The sequence below is a fragment of the Schistocerca nitens genome, chromosome 2, assembly GCF_023898315.1.
Source record: "Schistocerca nitens isolate TAMUIC-IGC-003100 chromosome 2, iqSchNite1.1, whole genome shotgun sequence".
Lineage (NCBI taxonomy): Eukaryota > Metazoa > Arthropoda > Insecta > Orthoptera > Acrididae > Schistocerca > Schistocerca nitens.
In genome coordinates this window covers 831,574,095-831,595,832 of record NC_064615.1, presented here as the reverse complement: position 1 = coordinate 831,595,832, position 21,738 = coordinate 831,574,095, and the positions used below count along the sequence as shown (strand labels likewise).

Below are 21,738 nucleotides of genomic sequence, written 5' to 3'. Positions count from 1 at the left end.
GGCGACCGCCTGGAACCAGCTGGAAACTCTGCTGGCCATATCGACAAGCTTCAGATTGCTGCCCAGGGCTTCGATACTGCGGAGCCACCTGCAGCAAAAGCTCTAGCATTGCCTAGGATTCCTGCCGTAACAGCAACTTATGGCACACTCGAGCAGATTAGTTCACATTAGACTGGGCGTGAATGGCATACCACAGGATAACCGTTAAGTTTTGGGGAAAGACGAAGGTGGATAGTGCCTCATGGCTGTCCCCCTATATCTCAAAAACAGGTCTGAGGTCTTGCTCATCGCTGAGAATAAAAATGAGACAACACGGGACACTTCGTCTACTTGGGGCTAGGGCTGATCTCACTGAAAAGTCCGGACAAGAGGAATGATATGTCTGCTTGTCATTGGGTGCGCGAACGTTAGGCAGGTGATGAAGCACCAAATGGAAATAAGGTTGAGTCTCAACCGAGGTGTGGAATCTGCCGGCAGCTACTTAGTGCACAGGAAGAATGCAGTCGGGCCGGCCACTGTTTCCGGGCGGTTCGAGGCTCTTCAGTCCAGAACCGCGCTGTTGCTACGGTCGCAGGTTCGAATCCTGCCTCGGGCATGGATGTGTGTGATGTCCTTAGGTTAGTTAGGTTTAAGTAGTTCTAAGTTCTGGGGGAATGATGACCTCGGATGTTGGGTCCCATAGTGCTCAGAACCATTTGTACCATGCAGTCAGCTGCGATTTGTTGCTAATGCCGGCACGAATGACGTGTGCACCCATGATTCTGAGGCATACAGGCGACTGGTTGGATTAATGAAACTAGGGAGCTGAAATAGCCTACGGTTTCGATGTGAGTGCATTGCTAAAAACAGGGGATCATATTGTTGTATGACGATCCTGGATGCGGATTTCTAGGCCACCGCTATCGTTTGGAGAAGTTTACAATAAACTTCATACACAACTGGGCCAAAACGTTACAAACACCAGCTTAACAGCGCATGGTATGTATTCGACAAGCCCTTGGTACTTTTATGACATATATGGCACTAGGTACCTGCACGCAGCTCACGCAGTTCCCATAAAATACACAATGGAGTTTTCAGGCGTCCCACACGTATGCCTTCAGTTACAAATTTGATTTCGGAGACATCAACGTGAGTTCACTATCAGGTTCCTCAAATCACTGTCCTGCGGTTCTAGTATTGTGATGTGGACACTTATCATGCCAGAAGACGCCGTCGCTGTAGGGGAAGACAAAAATAATGAAGGGATGTAGGTAGTCTGCAACAACATGTAATTTACAGCTGCCATGGTGCCTCCGATTACTACCACAGCTCACATGGAGGCCCACTTGAAAATCCTCGTATCGTAATATTGGTTCCACCAGACTCTGTGTATAGTGCGGAGCAATGTTTTGAACTGCCATTTGCCATATCCGGACACGATCCTGTGCCTGGTGTAACAAGAAACGTAAATCATCCTATCAAGCGACACGTTTGCATATTGATTCATGGTGCAATCTAGATTATCCCATGCTCACTGCAGTCGTAACCGACGATGTCGTTGGATCAACATGAGGGGTCATCTGCTGCGGAGCCCCACGTTCAACAACGTGCAACGAACGGAGTGTTCCAAAACACTTATGCCTACACTAACATTTTATTCCGCAGACAGATAAGCCACAGATCGCCACCTGTCGTACCTTATAGAGCGAGAAAGCCTCCGATCTCTACGTTCTGTGACGTGCAAGGACTTCTCATCTACTCATGGCTTCACTGTCCTACACAACTTACCAAAGATGCTCATAAGACTGGCACGCGAATAGCCGACGAGTTTCTCCATTTTCGAGATGCTCCATCTCAAGTGTGGGGCAATTACAGTGGTCCTCTTTCTCTAACAATTCTCAATAGCAAGTTTAATCCGTTTTTACAAAAGACAGCAATCTCACGATCTCTTTTCCATTGTTACTTCTTAAATATCATCATAATCAACAACAACAACAGCCATTTCTGCCATTAAATGATCTGGTCCCTCCAGGTACTGAGCGCAGGTAAGTCTGTGACCTCTGCTCCCGTGAGGAACAGTATTTGGCGATATTCAGCAAGCTGATTGCAACGATCGTCTGAAGATCTTTGTTCCATCAGTCTGGAGGTCTTCCTCGTGGTCTATCTCTGTCTCTTGGACTCCATTCCAGCGCAATCTTTGTCCTTCGGCCATCATACGCTAAAAGTAGACACGTATCGTAGAATTTAATAAAACTGATGTTACAGTGTCGTCAAAGGAGCTAAGAGGGATGTTCAATAAGCAATGCAGCATTTTATTTTTCACGGACAATTTCGGTTGAAAAAAAGGCGGAATTTGTTGCGTAACATCGTGGAATATTCCCACTTAAGTCCCTATTGCTTCGTGATTTTCCGATAGATGGCGGCATTATACGTAAGCTTCAAAATGGCGTCTGTAACGGAAGTGCGTTCTAAGCAGATTGCTATCATTGAGTTTCTGATGGCGGAAAACCAGAGCATCGCAAATACTCATAGGCACTTCCAGAATGTTTACGGAGACCTCTCAGTGAACAAAAGCGCGGTGAGTCGCTGGGCAAGGCGTCTGTCATCACAGCACCAAGGTCGTGCAAACCTGTCCTACTCCCACATGCCGGTCGGCCGCACACATCTGTGACTCCTGCATTGTTGGAATGTGAGGACACACTAATTCGAGGTGATAACAATTAAACACCTCACTGTTCAAATTTACGTCTCTGTTGGTAGTACTGACACATTCGTCCACCAGTTGGGGTACTCGTGTGTGCTCGTTGGGTTCCTCGCTGTCTAACAGACCATAAACCGCAACGAAGAACCATCTGTGTGGAATTGCTTGTGCGTTATAAGGCTTAATGTATCAATTTTTTGCCGAACATCGTCAAAGGCGATAAAACATGACTTCGTCAGTTCGAACTATAAACAAAACGGTAATCCGTGGAGTGGTGCACACCACCTCCCCTTCGAAGAAGAAATTCAAAGCCACACCCTCAGCCAGTAAAGTCATGGTAACGGTCTTCTGAGACTCTGAAGCGGTTATTCTGTCTGATGGCCTCCCTCATGGCGCAACGATCAACTCTAATGTCTATTGTGTTATCCTCAGCAAATTGAAGAAACGACTTCAACGAGTTCGTCAACACAAAAATGCAAATGAACTTCTCCTTCTCAATGACAACGCAAAGCCTCACACAAGTCTGCACACCCAAGAGGACCTCACGAGACCTCATTGGACTGTTCTTCCTCATCCAGCCTACAGCCCGGATCTCGCACCTTCCGAATTCCTCTGATTGGCCCAATGAAGGATGCAGTCTGCAGGGAACAGTACTTGGATGATGGAGATTTTACTGATGCAGCAAGACAATGGCTCCGACGTCGACCAGCAGAGTGGTGTCATGCAGGCATACAGGTCCTCCCAGTAAGGTGGCGTAAGGCCGTCGTATAGAACGGAGCCGGCCGCGGTGGCCGTGCGCTTCTAGGCGCTTCAGTCCGGAACCGCGAGGCAGCTACGGTCGCAGGTTCGAATCCTGCCTCGGGCATGGATGTGTGTGATGTCCTTAGGTTAGTTAGGTTTAAGTAGTTCTAAGTTCTAGGGGACTGATGACCTCAGATGTTAAGTCCCATAGTGCTCAGAGCCATTTGAACCATTTTTTTATAGAACGGAGATTATGTTGAAAAATAGGGTTTTGTAGCCAAAAGAGTGGGAAGTACTGTGGTGTTTTGGACTCCTGAATAAAACCAAACTGCTTTCAGAAAAAAATAGTCACATTTCTTACTGAACGCCCCTCGTAATTACCGTGTCTTATTCCTTTTCTTTATTAGTGATTCCAACCAATCCTGAAAAACAGTTTCCCTCTCGCCGGAGGTTCGAGTCCTCCCTTGGGCATGGGTGTGTGTGTTGTTCTTAGCATAAGTTAGTTTAAGTAGTGTGTAAGTCTAGGGACCGATGATCTCAGCAGTATGGTCCCTTAGGAATTCACACACATCTGAACTTTTTTTTTTTCATAAGTAGTTTACATTACTGTTACAGAAAAGAACAGCATATATGCGATGTCTCATCATGGATTGTAGAGGTCTGTAAAGCAGGACTGGGGAGATCTGTGGACAAAGTACAATGGTGACCCAGGCCCAAGTGTATCGGAGCACGCTTTTCTGACTTAATCGTTTAATATGGAGTCCAATGCAGACACACCATATGTCCATGCTTCCACATTGACCTAACCACAATGTAGACTATGATGTGTGTGGGCACGCGATCATCAAGATTGGTCTGTGGATCAATAGAAAGTTGATCCTGATTGAATGAATCATGGTACGGCATCATCGAGGAGAACAGCTGTTCTAATCACCTACCACATTACAGACGCAGGCTGGTGGGTGTAGTATTATGCTATGGCCGAGGGTCGGGGGGTGGGGACATTCAACTAGGTTTCCTTGAGACCTGTAGTGGTAATCGAAGGAACCATAACGGCTGGGGACTACATGAATATTAATTACTGTGGACCACATGTTTAATGTGATGGCATCATTCAGCAGGATAATTGTCCGTGTCATAAGACCACAATCTTGCTAGATTGGTTTGAGAGCATGATAGTGGACTTATACTGATATCTTGAACGCCATTTTCTGCTGATCTGTACCCAGTGGAGCTCTAATGGGCACCTGCTCCGAGCCCACAGACGACAAGCCCGTAATTTACGGGAATTGCATGAACTGTGTACAGACATACTTCCGGAAACCTATTAAGGATTTAACGAATCCGCGTAACGCAGAATCTCCGCTACACTGTGGTCATTATACTTTGGCTCGTCGATATATTTCATAGGTGATGGAAACGTAATATTTTTCAGGATTAGGGATGGTCACAATATTCTTGCTGATTGGTCAGGAAACTGCAGTTTACGAGCCATATGGAGCTCTTTGAACCCGTGGGTGTGACTCTTTTGCAAAATACCAAGTGCGGGCGCGCAAGGACAGTGCGACTAAAACTTCGTGACCCAAGCTCAGAAGTCGGTTTTCGGCCTGGCTGTGTCTATTTTGAAAAACTGGCGTTAGAAGGGGTGTGTAGTTGAAACCGCCATTCTCTCTCGGGAGTCAGACTATAATCGCAAGACCAGAAACAAGTGGCCAACGGGCGTCGATAGCGAATCGCTGAATGCAAATAGACAGACAACAGAAGATAAACAATGGTGACGACACCGTGGAAAAACAAGTCCACCGAGTACGCCAAGATAAGTAACTTAAAGGCGGAATCAGAAACAAAACAACGATGTGCAGCGTGATCAAAACACACAGTGAAATCGCGACTGACTGACTGAGCTCTCTCTCTCTCCCTCTTTTTTTTTCCTTTTGTGGGAGGTTGAAGTACAGCTTCACCGGTTGCTCACGGTTTTATTGTGTTTGTGGATGTTAAAACTGTTCCATTCGACGGTGATTCCCTTCCAAAGACACCAACGGAGTACACTTTGAAGGTGTGGCGGTGTGATTTGAAGCTCCATACCACGCTCCGACGCGACGGTGAAAGTTCGGGTGACTGAGCGGCTGCAGTGCTCGCTTTAAAGGGAAGCCGCGGGCGCTGATTGGCCGTCAGCGTGAGCGTGTTTCTGTAGACAGCGCTGTAGTGGCGACAGCGACGCCCGCAGATTATAGCAGTGCCTCTAGCGGCTATCATCGAAATCTGTGACTTTGGGCGGGCTTTTAAAGTCACCGGACTGGGATACCAAGACGATCTCGTGCACTCACTGCCACCCACATCACTTTTGCTGCTTGTGACAACATCTTCAAATAATCTGGTGGATACTGCCTCGAAGGTCAGGTGCGTGAGGTAATTTTTAAAGTGCTGAAGTTCATATAAAACGAAGCATTGCAAGGGATATCTCTTCCGCTGAACAGTGTGGAACTGTTTCTCGTAAAGTGTGATAAAAACCACGCTTCGAAAGCGATTTAATTACAACTCTGAGTCTGGAACAAGTGAATCAGACGATGATAGTGACAGAAAAATATAAGCTTGTGTAATAATAAATAAATTACTTGTAGATGTGTCTAATTTTCTTATTTTTAGGGTTCCGTCCCTCAGTTGGCAAAACGGAAACCTTATGGGACAACTTTGTTGTCCGTCTGTCTATTTGTCCAACTCTTCAAAACCCTTTCGCTCCAGAACGGGTGAACGTATCAAGCTGAAATTTATGGTTCAAAATAGTTCAAATGGCTCTGAGCACTATGGGACTTAACAGCTATGGTCATCAGTCCCCTAGAACTTAGAACTACTTAAAACTAACTAACCTAAGGACATCACACAACACTCAGTCATCACGAGGCAGAGAAAATCCCTGACCCCGCCGGGAATCGAACCCGGGAACCCGGGCGTGGGAAGCGAGAACGCTGCCGCACGACCACGAGCTGCGGATTGAAATTTATGTTACATATTAAGATTTACTGTCCTTTGGCGATGTAAAATAGAGAAGCTTCTAAGTCGATGCAATCAAAAGATACAGCAATTTGTGTCTCAAATTTTGATACTGTCAAACTCATTTATCAAAGCTTATAGGATATTTCCTGTTGACCTAGAATCGCGAAATTTGTCAAGAAGCAAGCTTTCATACCAAAGGAAAAAATCCGAAAGTTATTAATATGTAGTTATATCATATGAAAACTTTTTTCTCATTTGTTATGAGATTGTCTCTCTGTCCTTCCGCCCTCCATCCTTTAAAGTGTCTTTTGCTCAGGAACGGATAGACACATCAGATTGAAATTTATGCCACATACTAAGGTCTAAAGTCCCTTGACGGTGTAATAAACGTTTGCTTCTAAGTCAATGCTGTCAAAAGATATGGACACTTATGTAACGTATTTTGATACTTGCAAACTCACTCATTAAATCCTACAGGGTACTTCCCGTTGGTTTAGAATCATGAAACAAGCAGGGTTTCACTGTAAAAGTAAAGTAAAAAATCCGAGAATTCAGAATTTGTAATTATATCACACGAAAAAAATTGTGATTTTTTTAACAGACTGTCCATATGTGAAGACCCCTTTTTCTCAGGAACGGGTAGCCGTATGAGGTAGAAATTTATGTCACATACTGAGGGCTGTAGCTCTTTGGTAGCGCAAATACGCTAAGTTTCTAAGTCAATGCAGTCAAAAGATACGTCCATTTACGTCACATACTTTGAATATCGGAAACTCACTCATTAAAACCCACAGGGTACATCCACTTGACGCAGAATCAAGAAATTTGGCAAGAAGAAATACAAGCGTAGGAAAAGAATAAGAAAAATCGTTAATTCGTAATTATATCAGACGAACAAAATATTTCTTTTTTCATTCACTATCCGACCTCAAACGTTACACTAAAATAGTCTCAAAAGTCTTGTATTCACTGCCACCGCTTGTCAGTATCAGTGTCGATAACAGACAAAAATCATTGAGATTCTCGATTTCTGGAATGGATGAAGTGTCTACATACATGATGTAGTTTTACGGAGCCCTCCGGGCGCGAATACTACCCGCATCTGGCTATGTTGTACTTCATTATCTTCAGGCGAGCGCTCTGAAGCGAACGTATGTTGATTTTTAACACCAGGAATGGTGTTCCAAATTCAAAATCGGTTGAAAAAACTAGATTTGCTGTTCTCTCTGTATTTCCGTTTATATAGTCATGTGAGGTCTCAATTTAAAAAATTAACCTTATCAAGAGTAAATTGAGAAGTTTTATTGATGATAACTTGGAATGGCACCTAAAATAAAAAACTACAAAATACAAACCTGACTTACCTAAACTTTCCGAGATTTGAGGACATTGTTCACATTAGTTTTTGTCAGTCAGTGTCATGATTTAATTTTACACATACTTCACATTTTAATTCCATCAATAAATGAAGATAATGAAGTACAACATAGCAAGATGCGAGTAGGATTCGCGCCCGGAGAGCTCTGGGAAACTTAATCATGTATGCAGACACTTCATCCATTCCAGAAATTAAGGATCTTAAGGATTTTTGACTGTTATTATTAAGTATGATATCAAATTCTATACGACGTACCTGAAGTTTAAATCTAAGTTAAAGTACAAGTAAGGTTTATGAAGTTATTTTTAGGGAGCATTATGGAGTGAAAGAAGGTGTATTGTCTAGTGTCGAGAAAAGTATATTGAGATGGTTTGGACATACAGAGAAGATGAACGAAAAGAGATAGACGAAACAAGTATGCAAGGCGAATGTGGATGGGAGAGTTGAAAAAGGACGATCTCAACGACAGTATCTCAAAAAGAGGATATATTTAGCAATGTTAGCTTAGGAATACCATAATTAAGTTAATAAAAATGTACTTATCTATATAGTTTTAGTTCAAAAAATTTGTCTCTCGAAAGATATTTCAATCGTTGTACTGTGGGTATTGGCTCTTTTGACTAATCATTTGATGGCCACTGTACTAGGTGAACAGTGTATTATATATTGTACAAATATCAGTCTGGCAGTTCAATTACCTTAGGCTCAAGGTGCTACGCTATGCCAGATGTTGTTGCAATGTAGAAGTCGCAACATAGAGGTTCTAAGGAGCTCTCCATGGAATGAAATAACTATAACTCTCTCTTCACATATGTTTGGTGTTGCTGAATAGTATCTGAAGCCGTAAACGTACCATTGCTGGACATCGACGTCGCCATCACGCTACGAAATGGTGATCGTGGCACTACTGCCGTTCTGACGGCTTTTCCCGTTCCGTCTCGCGTGAATGCTACGCCCTTGAGCGGGAAATGTCACAGCAAGTACATACAGTCGAGTGCACTGTACGTGTTCTCGAAACGAGAGCAAAGAAACAACTCTGCTATGGAATCTTAAGGATTAACTTGGTCAGTGCTGCCATCTTGATGAGGAATCACTATAGGCCGAAACACACATGGTGTATGTGACAGCAAATGCCTCCTTTAATCCTATTCACTCTGGTGTTAACCGTAATCTCTATTTTTGCAAGTTTCTAAATTTAATCAACGACTTTATCTGAGCGAAAGTTCCGCTGCAATCAATCATTCATTGTTTGATCGTGCTCCATAGATCTTAACCTGAAGAAGACCCTCCTTGCATGCCGAACAACTCAAGTCATGTATTAACAAAGAGAAGCAGCTGTTAGAAACTATATTAAGAATAAAGTATCAGTAGAGTGCTAAAAACCACTTGTGCCTTCTCAGCACAACATAAAAGGAATATAACTTTTTTTTAATGCTGTTTTTTCCGTTGTATTAAACAGCTACTGTTTATCTCCAATGATAGCTTAATAACTACACGAGCAAACTGATATTTATGTCAGAATAACATTTCTCTATGAATATAAGCCTGCTTACGTGAGCATTGCTCTATCTGAGGCAGCTAACAGGCTTTTTTAATCTTTGAATGAAGATAATCGTAAGTTTTTTGCAACATTGTTCCAGGAAAAACAGCGATCTATTAATATCATAACTTATCTGATAAGCAGTCGTGATCACATTTAAGCTGTTAATTTTTATTTTTTAGATAACCTGTTTCGATCTTCTTAGAGATCACCATAAGATCTACATTCCTTGATGACAGGAGGATTCGCTGGCAGGGAGGAGATTTGTCCGTGCAGCCGTGGAGAACACATTTAATTTGTAGTATTCTTCTGTAACACCACATGCCAGACACTTCGATTTTCTTTTCTTCCAGTTTTCCTTCAGCCCACGATCAGTTCCATACAATGCTGTACTTAAGACGTACACACAGAAGTTTATTCGTCAGTTTGCGACCAACGGCTGATACAAGCAGATATTTTATCGAGGAATGGCCTCATTTCTTGTCACTGCCGGCCTCCTATATCCTCCTTGCTTCGTCAACCATTTGTTATTTTGCTTCCAAAGTGATAGAATTCCTTCGTTTCTTCTATTAGAAAGTTCCCAATTTTCATGTTAAGTTTATCGCTGCTCTCATTTCCGACACACGCCGTCACTTTTCGTCTTTCTTTGGTTTGCACTCACTATATACGCTAAGGTGACAGAAGACGCTGGATACCTCCCAATATCATGTCGGACCTACTTTTTTCCCAGCGTAATACAGCAACTAGAGGTGGCATGGACTCAACAAGTCGCATGAAGTCCCCTGCAGAAATATTGAGCCATGTTGCCTCTGTAGCCGTCCATAACTGCGGAAGTGTTGCCGGTGCAGGAGTTGCGCTTGAAATGACCTCTCGATTGTGTCCCATAAATATTCGATGGGTGGCCAAATCATTCGGTCGAACTGTCTAGAATTTTCTACAAACCAGTTGCAAATAATTGTGACCATGTGACAGGGCGCATACTCGTTAAAAGCCGCGGTGGTCTAGCGGTTCTAGGCGCGCAGTCCGGAACCGCGGGACTGCTACGGTCGCAGGTTCGAATCCTGCCTCAGGCATGGATGTGTGTGATGTCCTTAGGTTAGTTAGGTTTAAGTAGTTCTAAGTTCTAGGGGACTGATGACCACAGAAGTTAAGTCCCATAGTGCTCAGAGCCATCAGCCATCTCGTTAAAAATTCCGTTGTTGTTTTTGAACAAAGTCCATGAATGGCAGCAAATGGTCACCAAGCAGCCGAATTTAACCATTTCCAGTCTACGATCAGTTCAGTTGGAGCAGAGGACCCACACCATCCCACGTAAACACAGCTCACACCGTTACGGAGCTACCACCAGATTCCATAGTTGCCTTCTTGACAACTTGGGTCATGGCTTCGTGGGGTCTGCGCCACACTCGAACCTTATCATCAGCTCTTATCAACTGAAATCGGAGCTCATATGACCAGGTCACGGTTTTCCAGTCGTCTAGGGTCCAACCGAACGGCCCTGGAGAGGCGCTGCAGGCGATGTCGTGCTGTTAGTAAAGGCACTCGGGTCGGTTGTCTGCTGCCCTAGCCCATTAACGCCAAATTTCGCCGCAATGTCGTAACAGATACTGTAACACCCCACCCGTCACTTATCTTGTTTTGGCGTGTGTTCACCCCAGTTAATGACTAACAGATCAACAGAGAGTACAAAACTGCCGCAATATCGGATAACGCAAAGAAAGGAATAAGACCCTGTGACTCCTGATTGAACTGCGGTGGCAGTGTTGACATTAATTGATTCAGAATTGATCACTTTTAATTAAAAATGGGTGCACATTGATGTTATATTCAGCTATTGAACACCAGATGCAAATGTTGAACATACAATGAATTAAGAAAATGACTTGGGATTTCAACTACTTGATTGAAAACACATGTAGTCGATTAGCACAAATTTATTTTAACTCACGACCTTCAATCATCACATTACATGACTCTGCTACCAGGCAGTGGTAATAAATTGCGTTTGCGTGGAGTAAAACGCGATAACTCAAAAGTAATTCCTATCGACTGACCCAGGCGTAATGCGAAGTGCGAGAAGAATTCTACTATACACGGCCCATGAAACCCTCGTGGAAACTTTGCCGCCCGCATCTCGTGGTCGTGCGGTAGCGTTCTCGCTTCCCACGCCCGGGTTCCCGGGTTCGATTCCCGGCGGGGTCAGGGATTTTCTCTGCCTCGTGATGGCTGGGTGTTGTGTGCTGTCCTTAGGTTAGTTAGGTTTAAGTAGTTCTAAGTTCTAGGGGACTGATGACCATAGATGTTAAGTCCCATAGTGCTCAGAGCCATTTGAACCATTTGAAACTTTGCCGACGTGATCCAACAAATTAATCAGTGGCCGTAGCGGGCGCAATATCACCGAATACAGCGTGGCGGAGCGGCGTCATTGTGCGGACGACGGCCGACCTCGTGGTGCTGCAAGGCTGCGCTCGTCTATTCACTCCAAGCTCTCTTGCTCAGTACATAGCTGAACCAAAACTTCCTATCTCCTAGCTCAATCGTTCCATTTCCTAAGTCCTAAACTGCAGAGATGCTTACTCTTTCTCAGGCAAGCTGAGTAAAGAACGCCACGTCCGCACTCTAGGCAAGCTGGGAACGGAAGACCTCTACGGGGACTTCTCCCAGTCCGCTCTTCGCCTCGGTTTCCCCTCCAGCAAAATCACTTACGCCAATTGCAGCGCAAGTCGCGTTAATTATGCGTCGCTTCCCAGCGCCGACCAGTGCCTGCTCTGGGAAGTGAACAATTTCCCACAAAATTACCCTTCCTCTCAACTTCTGCTGTTTAACTCCTCCCAGGCCACCCATGAAGGTTAGCGTCTGCACAAAACACCAATTTTTCCGGAATTCTGACTCCCTGGAGAGTACTTCAAATTCCTCGGTCCTACGTTCCCATCGGAGGTCGGCGTATTTCATTTTGTCGCTCTTCACCTTATTTACTTCAGGCTCTGCGGACCGTGAATTCAGCGTGAAGTTGCTATGGTCGCGAACACGCATATTTTGGCCTCTGTTGACCGCTCCACCGTAGCTTTGCGCGGCTTTCTCGCATGTTTCACTGAAAATGGGATGACGGACATTTATCAACAGGCACACAAGTTCTCCCTCTGCTTCCCGGTACACCAGCATGGGGTCAACCACCCCCTCACTGTCACTCATCTTAAGGCAGCTGGAGGCCGCGCCCCGTTACCGCTTTCTCAGAGCGTGAGCCGCCCTAAGCTGCCTATTGTCGCTTCCCTTCGCCGCTCCCAGCCGGCCTTTGTCAACTCTTGAACACTTCCCTGGGATGAACTAGCCTCCAGTAAATCGACGCGTTTCCACAAAGTTTTCATGTCGTGTGAATTACTTTAAAACCATCACCCGACATTAATTATTCCAATACGTCCATACTACACCCTCTACAAGATGTATTGTGTCTTGTCAGTCATTTTTGTTCAGCCCTACTGTTCGCTCAACGTGAGTTAGGTGACCTTTAATGACTTCATGTAGGGGGCATAGTTCTTGCCATCTTACAATACATTTTGCTTATGTGTTAGCACTGACAGCTCTAGGCAAACGCCGCAGTTCTAGGTCGTTTAGTGAAGGCCGTCAGCCACCACGTTGTCCGTGGTAAGAGATAATGCCTGAAATGTGGTATTCTCGGCACGCTCTTGGCACTGTGGATGTCAGAACATTGAATTTCCCAACAATTTTCAAAATTGAATGCCCCATACGTCTGGCTCGAATTACCACTTCGCGTTCAAATTCTGTTAATACCCGTCGCGTGGCCATAATCACGCCAGAAGCCTTTTTACGTGAGTAGCCTGACTACAAATGGCAGCTCCACCAATGCACTGCTGTTTTATACCTTGTGTACGCGATACTACCGCCATCTGTATGTGTACATAGCGCTATCCCATGGTTTTTGTCAACTCGTGCTCATTAGATTATGCAAGCCAGCAGCTCCTTAATTCTTCCTCACTTTCATCAAGCGCAGCAATGTCATCAGACAATCGTATTATTAATATCGCTTCACCTTGGGTTTTAATCTTACCCTGAACCTTTATTTTATTTCTGTAATCGCTTCTTCTATGTACAGGTTGCACAGTAGCGGAGAAACACTACATTCAAGCCTTAAATTCTTTTTAATCCGAGTACTTCTCTCTTTTCCTCTATTCTTATGCCCCCCTCCCCCGCCCCCCTCCGCCGTCGTTCTTTTTCTTGTGCATGTTGTATATTACTCATTTTGCTATAGCCTACTTTACATCTATTTTCCTGAGAATTTCAAACATTTTGTGTTGTCGAGCGCGTTTTTTAGGTACATAAATCCTATGAACATTTAGACTTTTCTAAAGTCTTGCTTACATTGTCAAACGCAACATCAGAAGTACCACTCTGGTGTCTTTACATTTCCCGAAGCCAAACTGATCGTCATCTAACAGATTCTCAGTGATATCTCCCATTCTTCTTTATATTATTCTTGTCAGCAACTTCAATGCATGCGCCTGCTATCTTCCGGATTGTCTGGATGACATTTTCCCGAAATTCTGATGGTATATCTGCAGTCTCACTGATTCTAACATTCCCTCGAGTCATCGTTTGGTTGGTAGTTCAGCCGATGAGTTTAGATACTTTGAAGCATTGATATCCATGTCTTCTGCCTTGTTTGTCTCAAGTGAGTAACATACTGCTTCGTGTTTTCCGTCATAAACAATGCAGTGTGTTGTGGCATGGACGTGTAGGATGTGGCTTCTTACACCTGTGTCGATGGGTGGTGGCTTTTCAGATGTGTCACATACGGTTAATTTGAAACGAACTTGGAGGCTAGGACTCAGCTAGATTTCATGACTACTGTTACAATAGAGGTCTGGTCCTCCAGTACGGAAAAAAGTCATACCTAAAAACGCAAATTCTATGGGAAAGACACCACTCATAAAAGGGTTCGAGCAACCGACAGCTTTCACAGTGCATTCTGCAGCGAGCAGGCGTCTCCAAAATGCGAGCAGATCCAGTAGTTAAGGTCCTGGACCCTATCGGAAGAAGGAGAATTCAGTAGTCCTGATCTAGATTTTCATTGATTTTTCCAAACCATTTAAGTGGACAGTGAGGCAGTTCTTTTGTAAAGACCTTGGCCTATACCGTGTACAAGAATTCTCCAACAAAGCTAGTTCCCTTCACTAACGACATCGAAATCAGCGGTACGAGAAACTGAGACGTTTCAGACTTTTCACAAAGGACTTAGTGGATAATATTTTCTCGATTACGTGGTCGTATCATTTCGCACAAAGATCGTCCGTAAGAGTCTCTGTTCAGACATGGCAGAAGTATTAGCTCAGAAAAGTCGTCTCCACGAAATTTGCTGAATATAGGCGATTAACATTAGCGTGTGTTTAATAAAGCTAAAATACGAATAAGATTTGGTTAGAAGGACATCTACAACTGAGCTTAATGGTTGTCAGATGATTAACCGCTGCAGGCCGCTGACGCCGAGTGGTTCAAGGCGCTTCAGTCCCGAACCGCGCCGCTGCTAAGGTCGCAGGTTCGAATCCTGCCTCGGGCATGGATGTGTGTGATGTCCTTAGGTTAGTTAGGTTTAAGTAGTTCTAAGTCTAGGGGACTGATGACCTCAGATGTTAAGTTCCATAGTGCTTAGAGCCATTTGAACCATTTGATAAACCGCTTGAGTTGTAACTGAAATGGTTAATTATCTGGCTCAACAAAAATTCAGACTTTGTACTTTCAGTGGTGAATACACAATTCAAGACGACCATGTTACGTGTTTCTCCTTCCTTGAGTTCTTGACAGACAGATGTACTCACACACACAATGTGGAGATGAAAAAGGGAACCGCGGAGGGAAGTCATATTTCTACTACATTAATCAACAGGTGAAGGTTGAGAGCTCTGGACAGTTTACGTGATTGCATGTAGAAGATCGTAAATGAAGAGGAAAATGAAGAAGATGACAACAGAAAAGGGGGAGCTCATTCTGCACTCAGAGACCCAAACGTAGCTACTGCATTATTCGAAAGAGTTCTAATGATATCACTGGGAACAATGAGAAATATGTGGAAGTCAGAAGGATGTCATGGGCATTTAGCTCGAATACAAGCATCGATTAGTGAGGAAAAGGAAAGAAGCACATGGAAATTTCCACTGAATGTCGGAATTATGCCGGAAACTACTGGGAACAGGATTTTTGCTCGTCTTAACGACATAAGCATGCGGCTTTGTAGGTGATCGGAGACACACCATCTGGTACAAGAAGACAAGTAGACTAATTTGGAGTAAGAGTCCAAATATCTACTATCTTAGCACCTGCTGCTTCGCTCGCGTAGACTGTATGGCCTAACAGTGCTATTTCTTTTATCGAATTTTTATGTTCACAAATTGCAACACCTTCTAAACTTTTCACGCTGATTAAGGCCATAGAAACATGGTCTTTTCCGAACGTACTTCTGATAAAAAAGTGAATCTGGTAGTTGGAGTCCGATAATCACGCCTTTTGGCACCTTGTGGTGGTATTTCCATAGAAAATTTCAACCCCTAACATATATTTCTTTGTATCGAACCGAGAAGTGAAATACCAGTTTTCATAGATTTAGCTCTAAAAGGTTTTTAATATAACGAAATATTTTCTTAAAAATTTTCATCTCCTATTTCACTCCCTTAGGGATTGAATTTTTAAAAACAATGAAACACGCATTTTTTAAATTTTTAACACAGAAGCCAAATACTTATATTTCATAGATTTAGCTTTGAAAATGCTTTCATAATTAAATAATTTCATAAAACTTTTCATCCCCTATTTCACTCCCTTAGGAGGCTGAGTTTCCAAGACCACTGAAACAAGTATTTTATTTAAAATTTCTAACCCAGAAGCCAAATACCAGTTTTAATACATGTACCTTTAAAAATACTTAAGTAGTTAATTAATAACGATTTATTTTTAAAAACTTTTACCCAATATTTTACTCTCATACGGGTTAAATTTGTAAAAATGCAGAAACAAGTTTTTCGTTATTTCTGGCCGAGAAACCAAATATCAGTTTTTGTAGGTCTAGCTACAAAATTGCCTTAATAGCAACATGTTTTCGAAAAACCTTTCGTCCAGTGTTTCAAACTCTTAGGGGTGGAATTTCGAAAAACCCCTTCTTAAGTGACGCTTACAGTAGAACATCAACACCATCGCCACATTTCAAGTTTCTATCCTTAGCGGTTTTGGCTGGGCGTTGTTGAGTCAGTTAATCAGTCAGCCTTTTATGTATGTACTGGCTTAGCGCCTGCTGCGTCGCTCTCGTTGATAGTATGGCCTGCAGAGATGTTTTATGTTTTTATTTAATCGAATTTTTATGTTGTTCACAAATTGCAACAGCTAAGATTTTCATGCTAATTAAGGCTATATAAGCATAACTTTTTCCGAATGTACTTCTGACCAAAAAGCGATTCTGGTAGCTGGAGGCCAAAGTTTTTGTTAACCCTTTTGGGTTCTTGTGGAGATATTTCCATTGCAGCTGTCGTACCATAACAAATATTTCTATATATGTAACCGAGAAGTGAAATACCAGATTTCATAAATTTAGCTTTAAAATTTTTTTAATGTAATGAAATGCTTTCTTAAAAATTTTCATCTCCTATTGCACTTCCTTAGGGCTGAATTCCCAGAAACACTGGAATACGAATTTTTTTGTTTTATATCTAACCGAGAAGTCAAATATCAATTGTCATAGATGTAGCCTTAAAAATCCTTTAGTAGTTCATTGTCAATCACTTATTTTCGGAAAAACTTTCTTCCACTATTTTACCCCCTTAGTGGTAGAATTTCCAAAAATGCTGAAACACGTATTTTTTTTATTTTCATAGTTCTAGCTTCAAAATTCCCGTAATGGCGACATACTTTCAAAAAGCCTTTCATCATCCTATTTCACCTGTTTAGGAGTGTAATTTCGGCTATGCCTTCTTAAGCGATGCCTACAGTACAAGATCAACATCATCTCCGAACTTCAAGTTTCTATCCATAGCAGTTAGGACTAGTCGATGATGAGTCTGCGAGTCAGTCTGCACGTATTTCACCACCTTTGGGGGGCGGGGGGGAGGAGGGAGGATTGAATTTCAAAAAGAGGGAAACACGTCTTTTTTCATAAGCAGGAAGCCAAATTCCAATTTTCAAAGATTTAGCTTTAAAAACGCATTCGCAATTAAATATTTTCGTAAAACGTTTCACCACCTTTTTCACCTCATTAGGGGTTGAATTTCAAAAAAATAGTGAAATACGTATTTCTTATTTCTAACTGAGAAGCAATATTTCAACTTTCATAGATTTAGTTTTAAAAATGCTTTCATAATAAAATATTTTCATGAAAAATCTCACCGCCTATTTCACCCCCTGAGGGGTTCAATTTCTAAAAACACTGGAACACGTGTTTTTATATTTGTAACCGTGAAGCCAAATACCAATGCTCATAGATGTAGCTTTAAAAATACTTACGTAGTTCTTTAATAACGATATATTTTTTAAAAAACTTTCACCCACTATTTCATGCCCATAGAATTAAATTTCCAAAAATGTTGAAAAAAAGATGGTTCAAATGGCTCTGAGCACTATGGGACTTAACATCTGTGGTCATCAGCCCCTAGAAATTAGAACTACTTAAACCTAACTAACCTAAGGACGTCACACACATCCATGCCCGAGGCAGGATTCGAACCTGCGACCGCAGCGGTCACGCGGTTCCACACTGAAGCGCCTAGAACCGCATGGCCACAACGGCCGGCAAATGTTGAAACACATATTTCTTTATGTCTGACTGAGAACCCAGATACCAATTTTCGTAGGTATAGCTTCAAAATTGCCTTAACAGCGCCCTTTTTCGAAAAAGCCCTTCATCCCCTATTTCATCCCCTTAGGGTTCGAATTTCGAAAAATTCTGTCTTAAACGACGCCTGCTGTACAAGATCCACTCTTTCTCCAAATTTCAACTTTCTATCCTCAGGGGTTTGGGCTGGGCATGATGAGTCAATCTGTCAGTCAATCAGGACATTGCTTTTTTACGTATACATAGAGATTTATGAATTCCGATTAAGTCAGAAGCCTGCAATTCATTGCCTGGAGAGCAAAAGGCGTAACGATGTTGATACACTGAAGGTAGGCTTAAGTTTGGGAAACAGTTTTACCTCCTACGAGGACAATGCCTCCAAGAAAACTATCCCGAATACGGAAATATGGCTCTTGTTCAACAAACCAAGGCACATAATAATTACGAACATTTCTACGATGTTCTGAAATAATTGGACTCAAAGTTTATTAAGTGTCTGAAAATATTCATTAGAAAACGTAATAATACAATAAATAAATAAGGGTGACCGAAAAAGTGTGGAGGAGTGTATACGTTAAGTAACAACCTCGGCCCAAAGCCTGGTTCGGAGGAACTATGCCTTCAGTCCGTACGTTGGCGACCAGAATTCCTACTTCTACCAGAATCTGAACACAAGTGCAAAGTCTAGAATTCCCATAGGCTACCGCCAAATAGAATGCTGCAACAAACGTTTATGTTACGACCCTCAGCTGAAGACACTGGTGTATGCATAGAACCAAAGAAACAGAGGAAACCTAAAGGCCCCAAAAGAGCTATACCGTCGGCAAAAATTAACCGTAGGTAACCTCTTCCACAACATAGCTTTCAATAGTTCTGAAAAAAAAAATGGATAAAAATAGGCTGTAGTCCTACCTGGACTATTGCTCCTTATGCGCCCTACGAGTTGTTTCAAACCGACTGCTTCCGTCGGGGGCTTTGAAACTTCTTAGTAGGCGTCACAATGTGTATACGGAAGAGAGAAATGCGGCCGAGCTGTGTCATCGTGTAGCAGCATGTAAAACACGCACCTTATCTCATAAGCGGTGCGACTGATGTGCCATACTGAGAGTCCGCCTTTACGACAGGGCGTGGGAGCATCAGTAGGCGCGTGATAACGCTTGCTGATTAACAGGTAGGGTTGAAGATGGATTGTAACTATGACTATGTAAGAATTCCTCTTAAAATGGAACAGAGAATGGCTCCTCGCTCCGCTCCGCCGATTGTTCGTTGACGCAGATTACCTTCACTGCTTTTTTTATGTACAATCTGAGAAGGTCTCTTACAAGCAACACCATTTAATTTAAATTAAAAATACAGTACAACCAAATAAACAATTTACAGACTGATTCCAGTTTCATGTGGCACTGTATAAGTGTCACTGCTGTGGCTTTCCAAGCTCACTAAAACCACTGTATACCTTGTAGTTCCTCTCGATAACAATGATGTTAAAGTTAGAATAGTTCAGCCAAAAGAATCACTTACCCAGTAAAGAGCAGCGCTTACGTCCAACAGTGTCTCCTCGACTACAAGGAAACAATTCTTAAAGAGCTACACACTGAGGTGACAAAAGTCATGGGATGTATCCTAGTTATCGTTTCGGACCTCCTTCCATCCGGCGTAGTGCAGCAACTCGACGTGGCATGGACTCAACAAATAGCTGGAAGTCCCCTGCAGAAATACTGAACCATGCTGCCTCTACAGACGTCCATAAAAGCCAAAGTATTGCTGGTGCAGGATTTTGTGCACAAATTGCCCTCTAGATTCTGTACTAAACATATTTGATGGGATTCATGTCGGGCGATCTGGGTGGCCAAATCATTCGCTCGGTTTGTCCACTATGTTCTTCAGGGTAACTGTGAAAATTGTGGCGTGGTGAACATTCCATCTTTGTTTGGGAACATGAAGTCCATGAATGGCTGAAAATGGTCTCCGAGTAGCTGAACGTAATCATATCCAGTCAGTGATTGGTTCAATTAGACCAAGTGTCCCAGTCATTCCATGTAAACACAGTCCATACCATTATGGAGCCACCAAAAGCTTCTTCAACGCCTTGTTGACAGCCTGGATTTACTACTTCGTGTGGTTTGCACCACTCTCAAACCCTACCATGAGTTCTTACCAACTGATATCGGGATTCATTTGATCAGGCCACGGTTGTGCAGTCATCTAGGGTCCAACCGACATGGTCACGAGCACAAGAGAGGCCGTGCAGGAGATGTTGTGCCATCAACAAAGGTACTCGCGTCGGTCGTGTGCTGCCACAGATCATTAACGCCAAATTTCGCCGCACTGTCTTAAAAGACATATTCGTCGTATGTCCCCCATATTGATTTCTGCGGTTATTTCACACAGTGTTGCTTGTCTGCTGGCCTCTGACATCTCCTCGCAAACGACCTGCTTTCGGTCGTTAAGTGGAGGCCGTCGGCCACAGCATTGTCCATGGTGAGAGGTAATTCCTAAATTTTGGTATTCTCGGAACAGTCTTGACACAGTGGATCTCGGAAAATTGAATTCCCTAACGATTTATGAAACGGAATGTTCCATGCTTGCAGCCCCAACTACCACTCAGCTTTCGAAGTCTGTTAATCCGCGTCGTGCGGCATAATCACGTCAGGAATCTTTTCACATGAATCACCTGTGCATAAATGACGGCTCCGCCAGTGCACTGCCCTTTATACCTTGTGTACGCGATACTACTGTCATATGTAAGCACGTCCCATGACTTCTGTCACCTCAGTGTATTTGAAGCATATGCATGTATATCTGCACTGTAGAGCCAAAGAAATTGGTACTCCTGCCTAATATCGTATAGGACCCCCGCGAGCACACAAAAGTGGCGCAACATGATATCGCATGGACTCCACTAATGTCTGAAGGAACTGACACTGTGAATCCTACAGGGCTGTCCATAAATCCGTCAACTGACTGCCCTGTCAACTGACTCCGACACACGTAGAACAACGCATCGCATTCAGCCTGATACAGCTTGTGCGTTACCATGAATCTGGCAATGACCTCCTGTTTCGGATTGTGACAGGGGATGAAACGTGGTCCACCATTACGCGCCTGAATCGAAAGCCGCATCCATGGAGTGGAAACATCCGTCATCACTTGTCCAAAAGAAGTTCAAAAGCACTCCATTTGCATATAAAGTGCTACTCACCATTTTCTGCGACACCAAAGGAGTTTTGCTGCTGGACTTTCTGGAGGATGCAACCATCAATGCTGTGTGGCACTGTGCCACTCTGTCAAAATTGAAAGAGGTGATCGCTGTTGAATGACAATGCGAGAACACACATGGCGACGGCAGCGCAAAACCATATTGCAACTCTTGGTTGGGGGTGCCTACACCATCCACCTTACAGTCTGGATCTTGTACAAAGAAACTTCCATCTGTTTCCTGCTTTGAAGAAGACTCTCAGTGGAAGGCGCTTTGGCAGCAATGCTGATGTCAAACAAGCCATTCAATGCTTCTTCCACATGCAACGCCTTGATTTTTTCCTGGAAGGCTTTTTTAAGCTTATAAAGCGGTATAA

The 21,738-nt window shown here is 43.2% G+C and overlaps 1 protein-coding gene across 3 annotated transcripts in view; it reads right to left on the bottom strand.

The window, feature by feature from the left end:
* LOC126237097 (cytochrome P450 6k1-like) overlaps positions 1-19,206 on the bottom strand; it is a 140,439-nt gene extending 121,233 nt beyond the window's left edge. For 2 of the 3 annotated variants that reach the window (XM_049946901.1, XM_049946905.1), the window contains exon 1: positions 8,650-8,720. In XM_049946901.1, the coding sequence (XP_049802858.1) occupies positions 8,650-8,674 (25 nt within the window). In that variant the 5' untranslated portion in view covers positions 8,675-8,720. Of the gene's footprint in view, positions 1-8,649; positions 8,721-19,075 lie in introns of those variants that run through there. The other variant, XM_049946904.1, reaches the window with a different exon arrangement.
* Between the last annotated feature and the right edge of the window lie 2,532 nt (positions 19,207-21,738).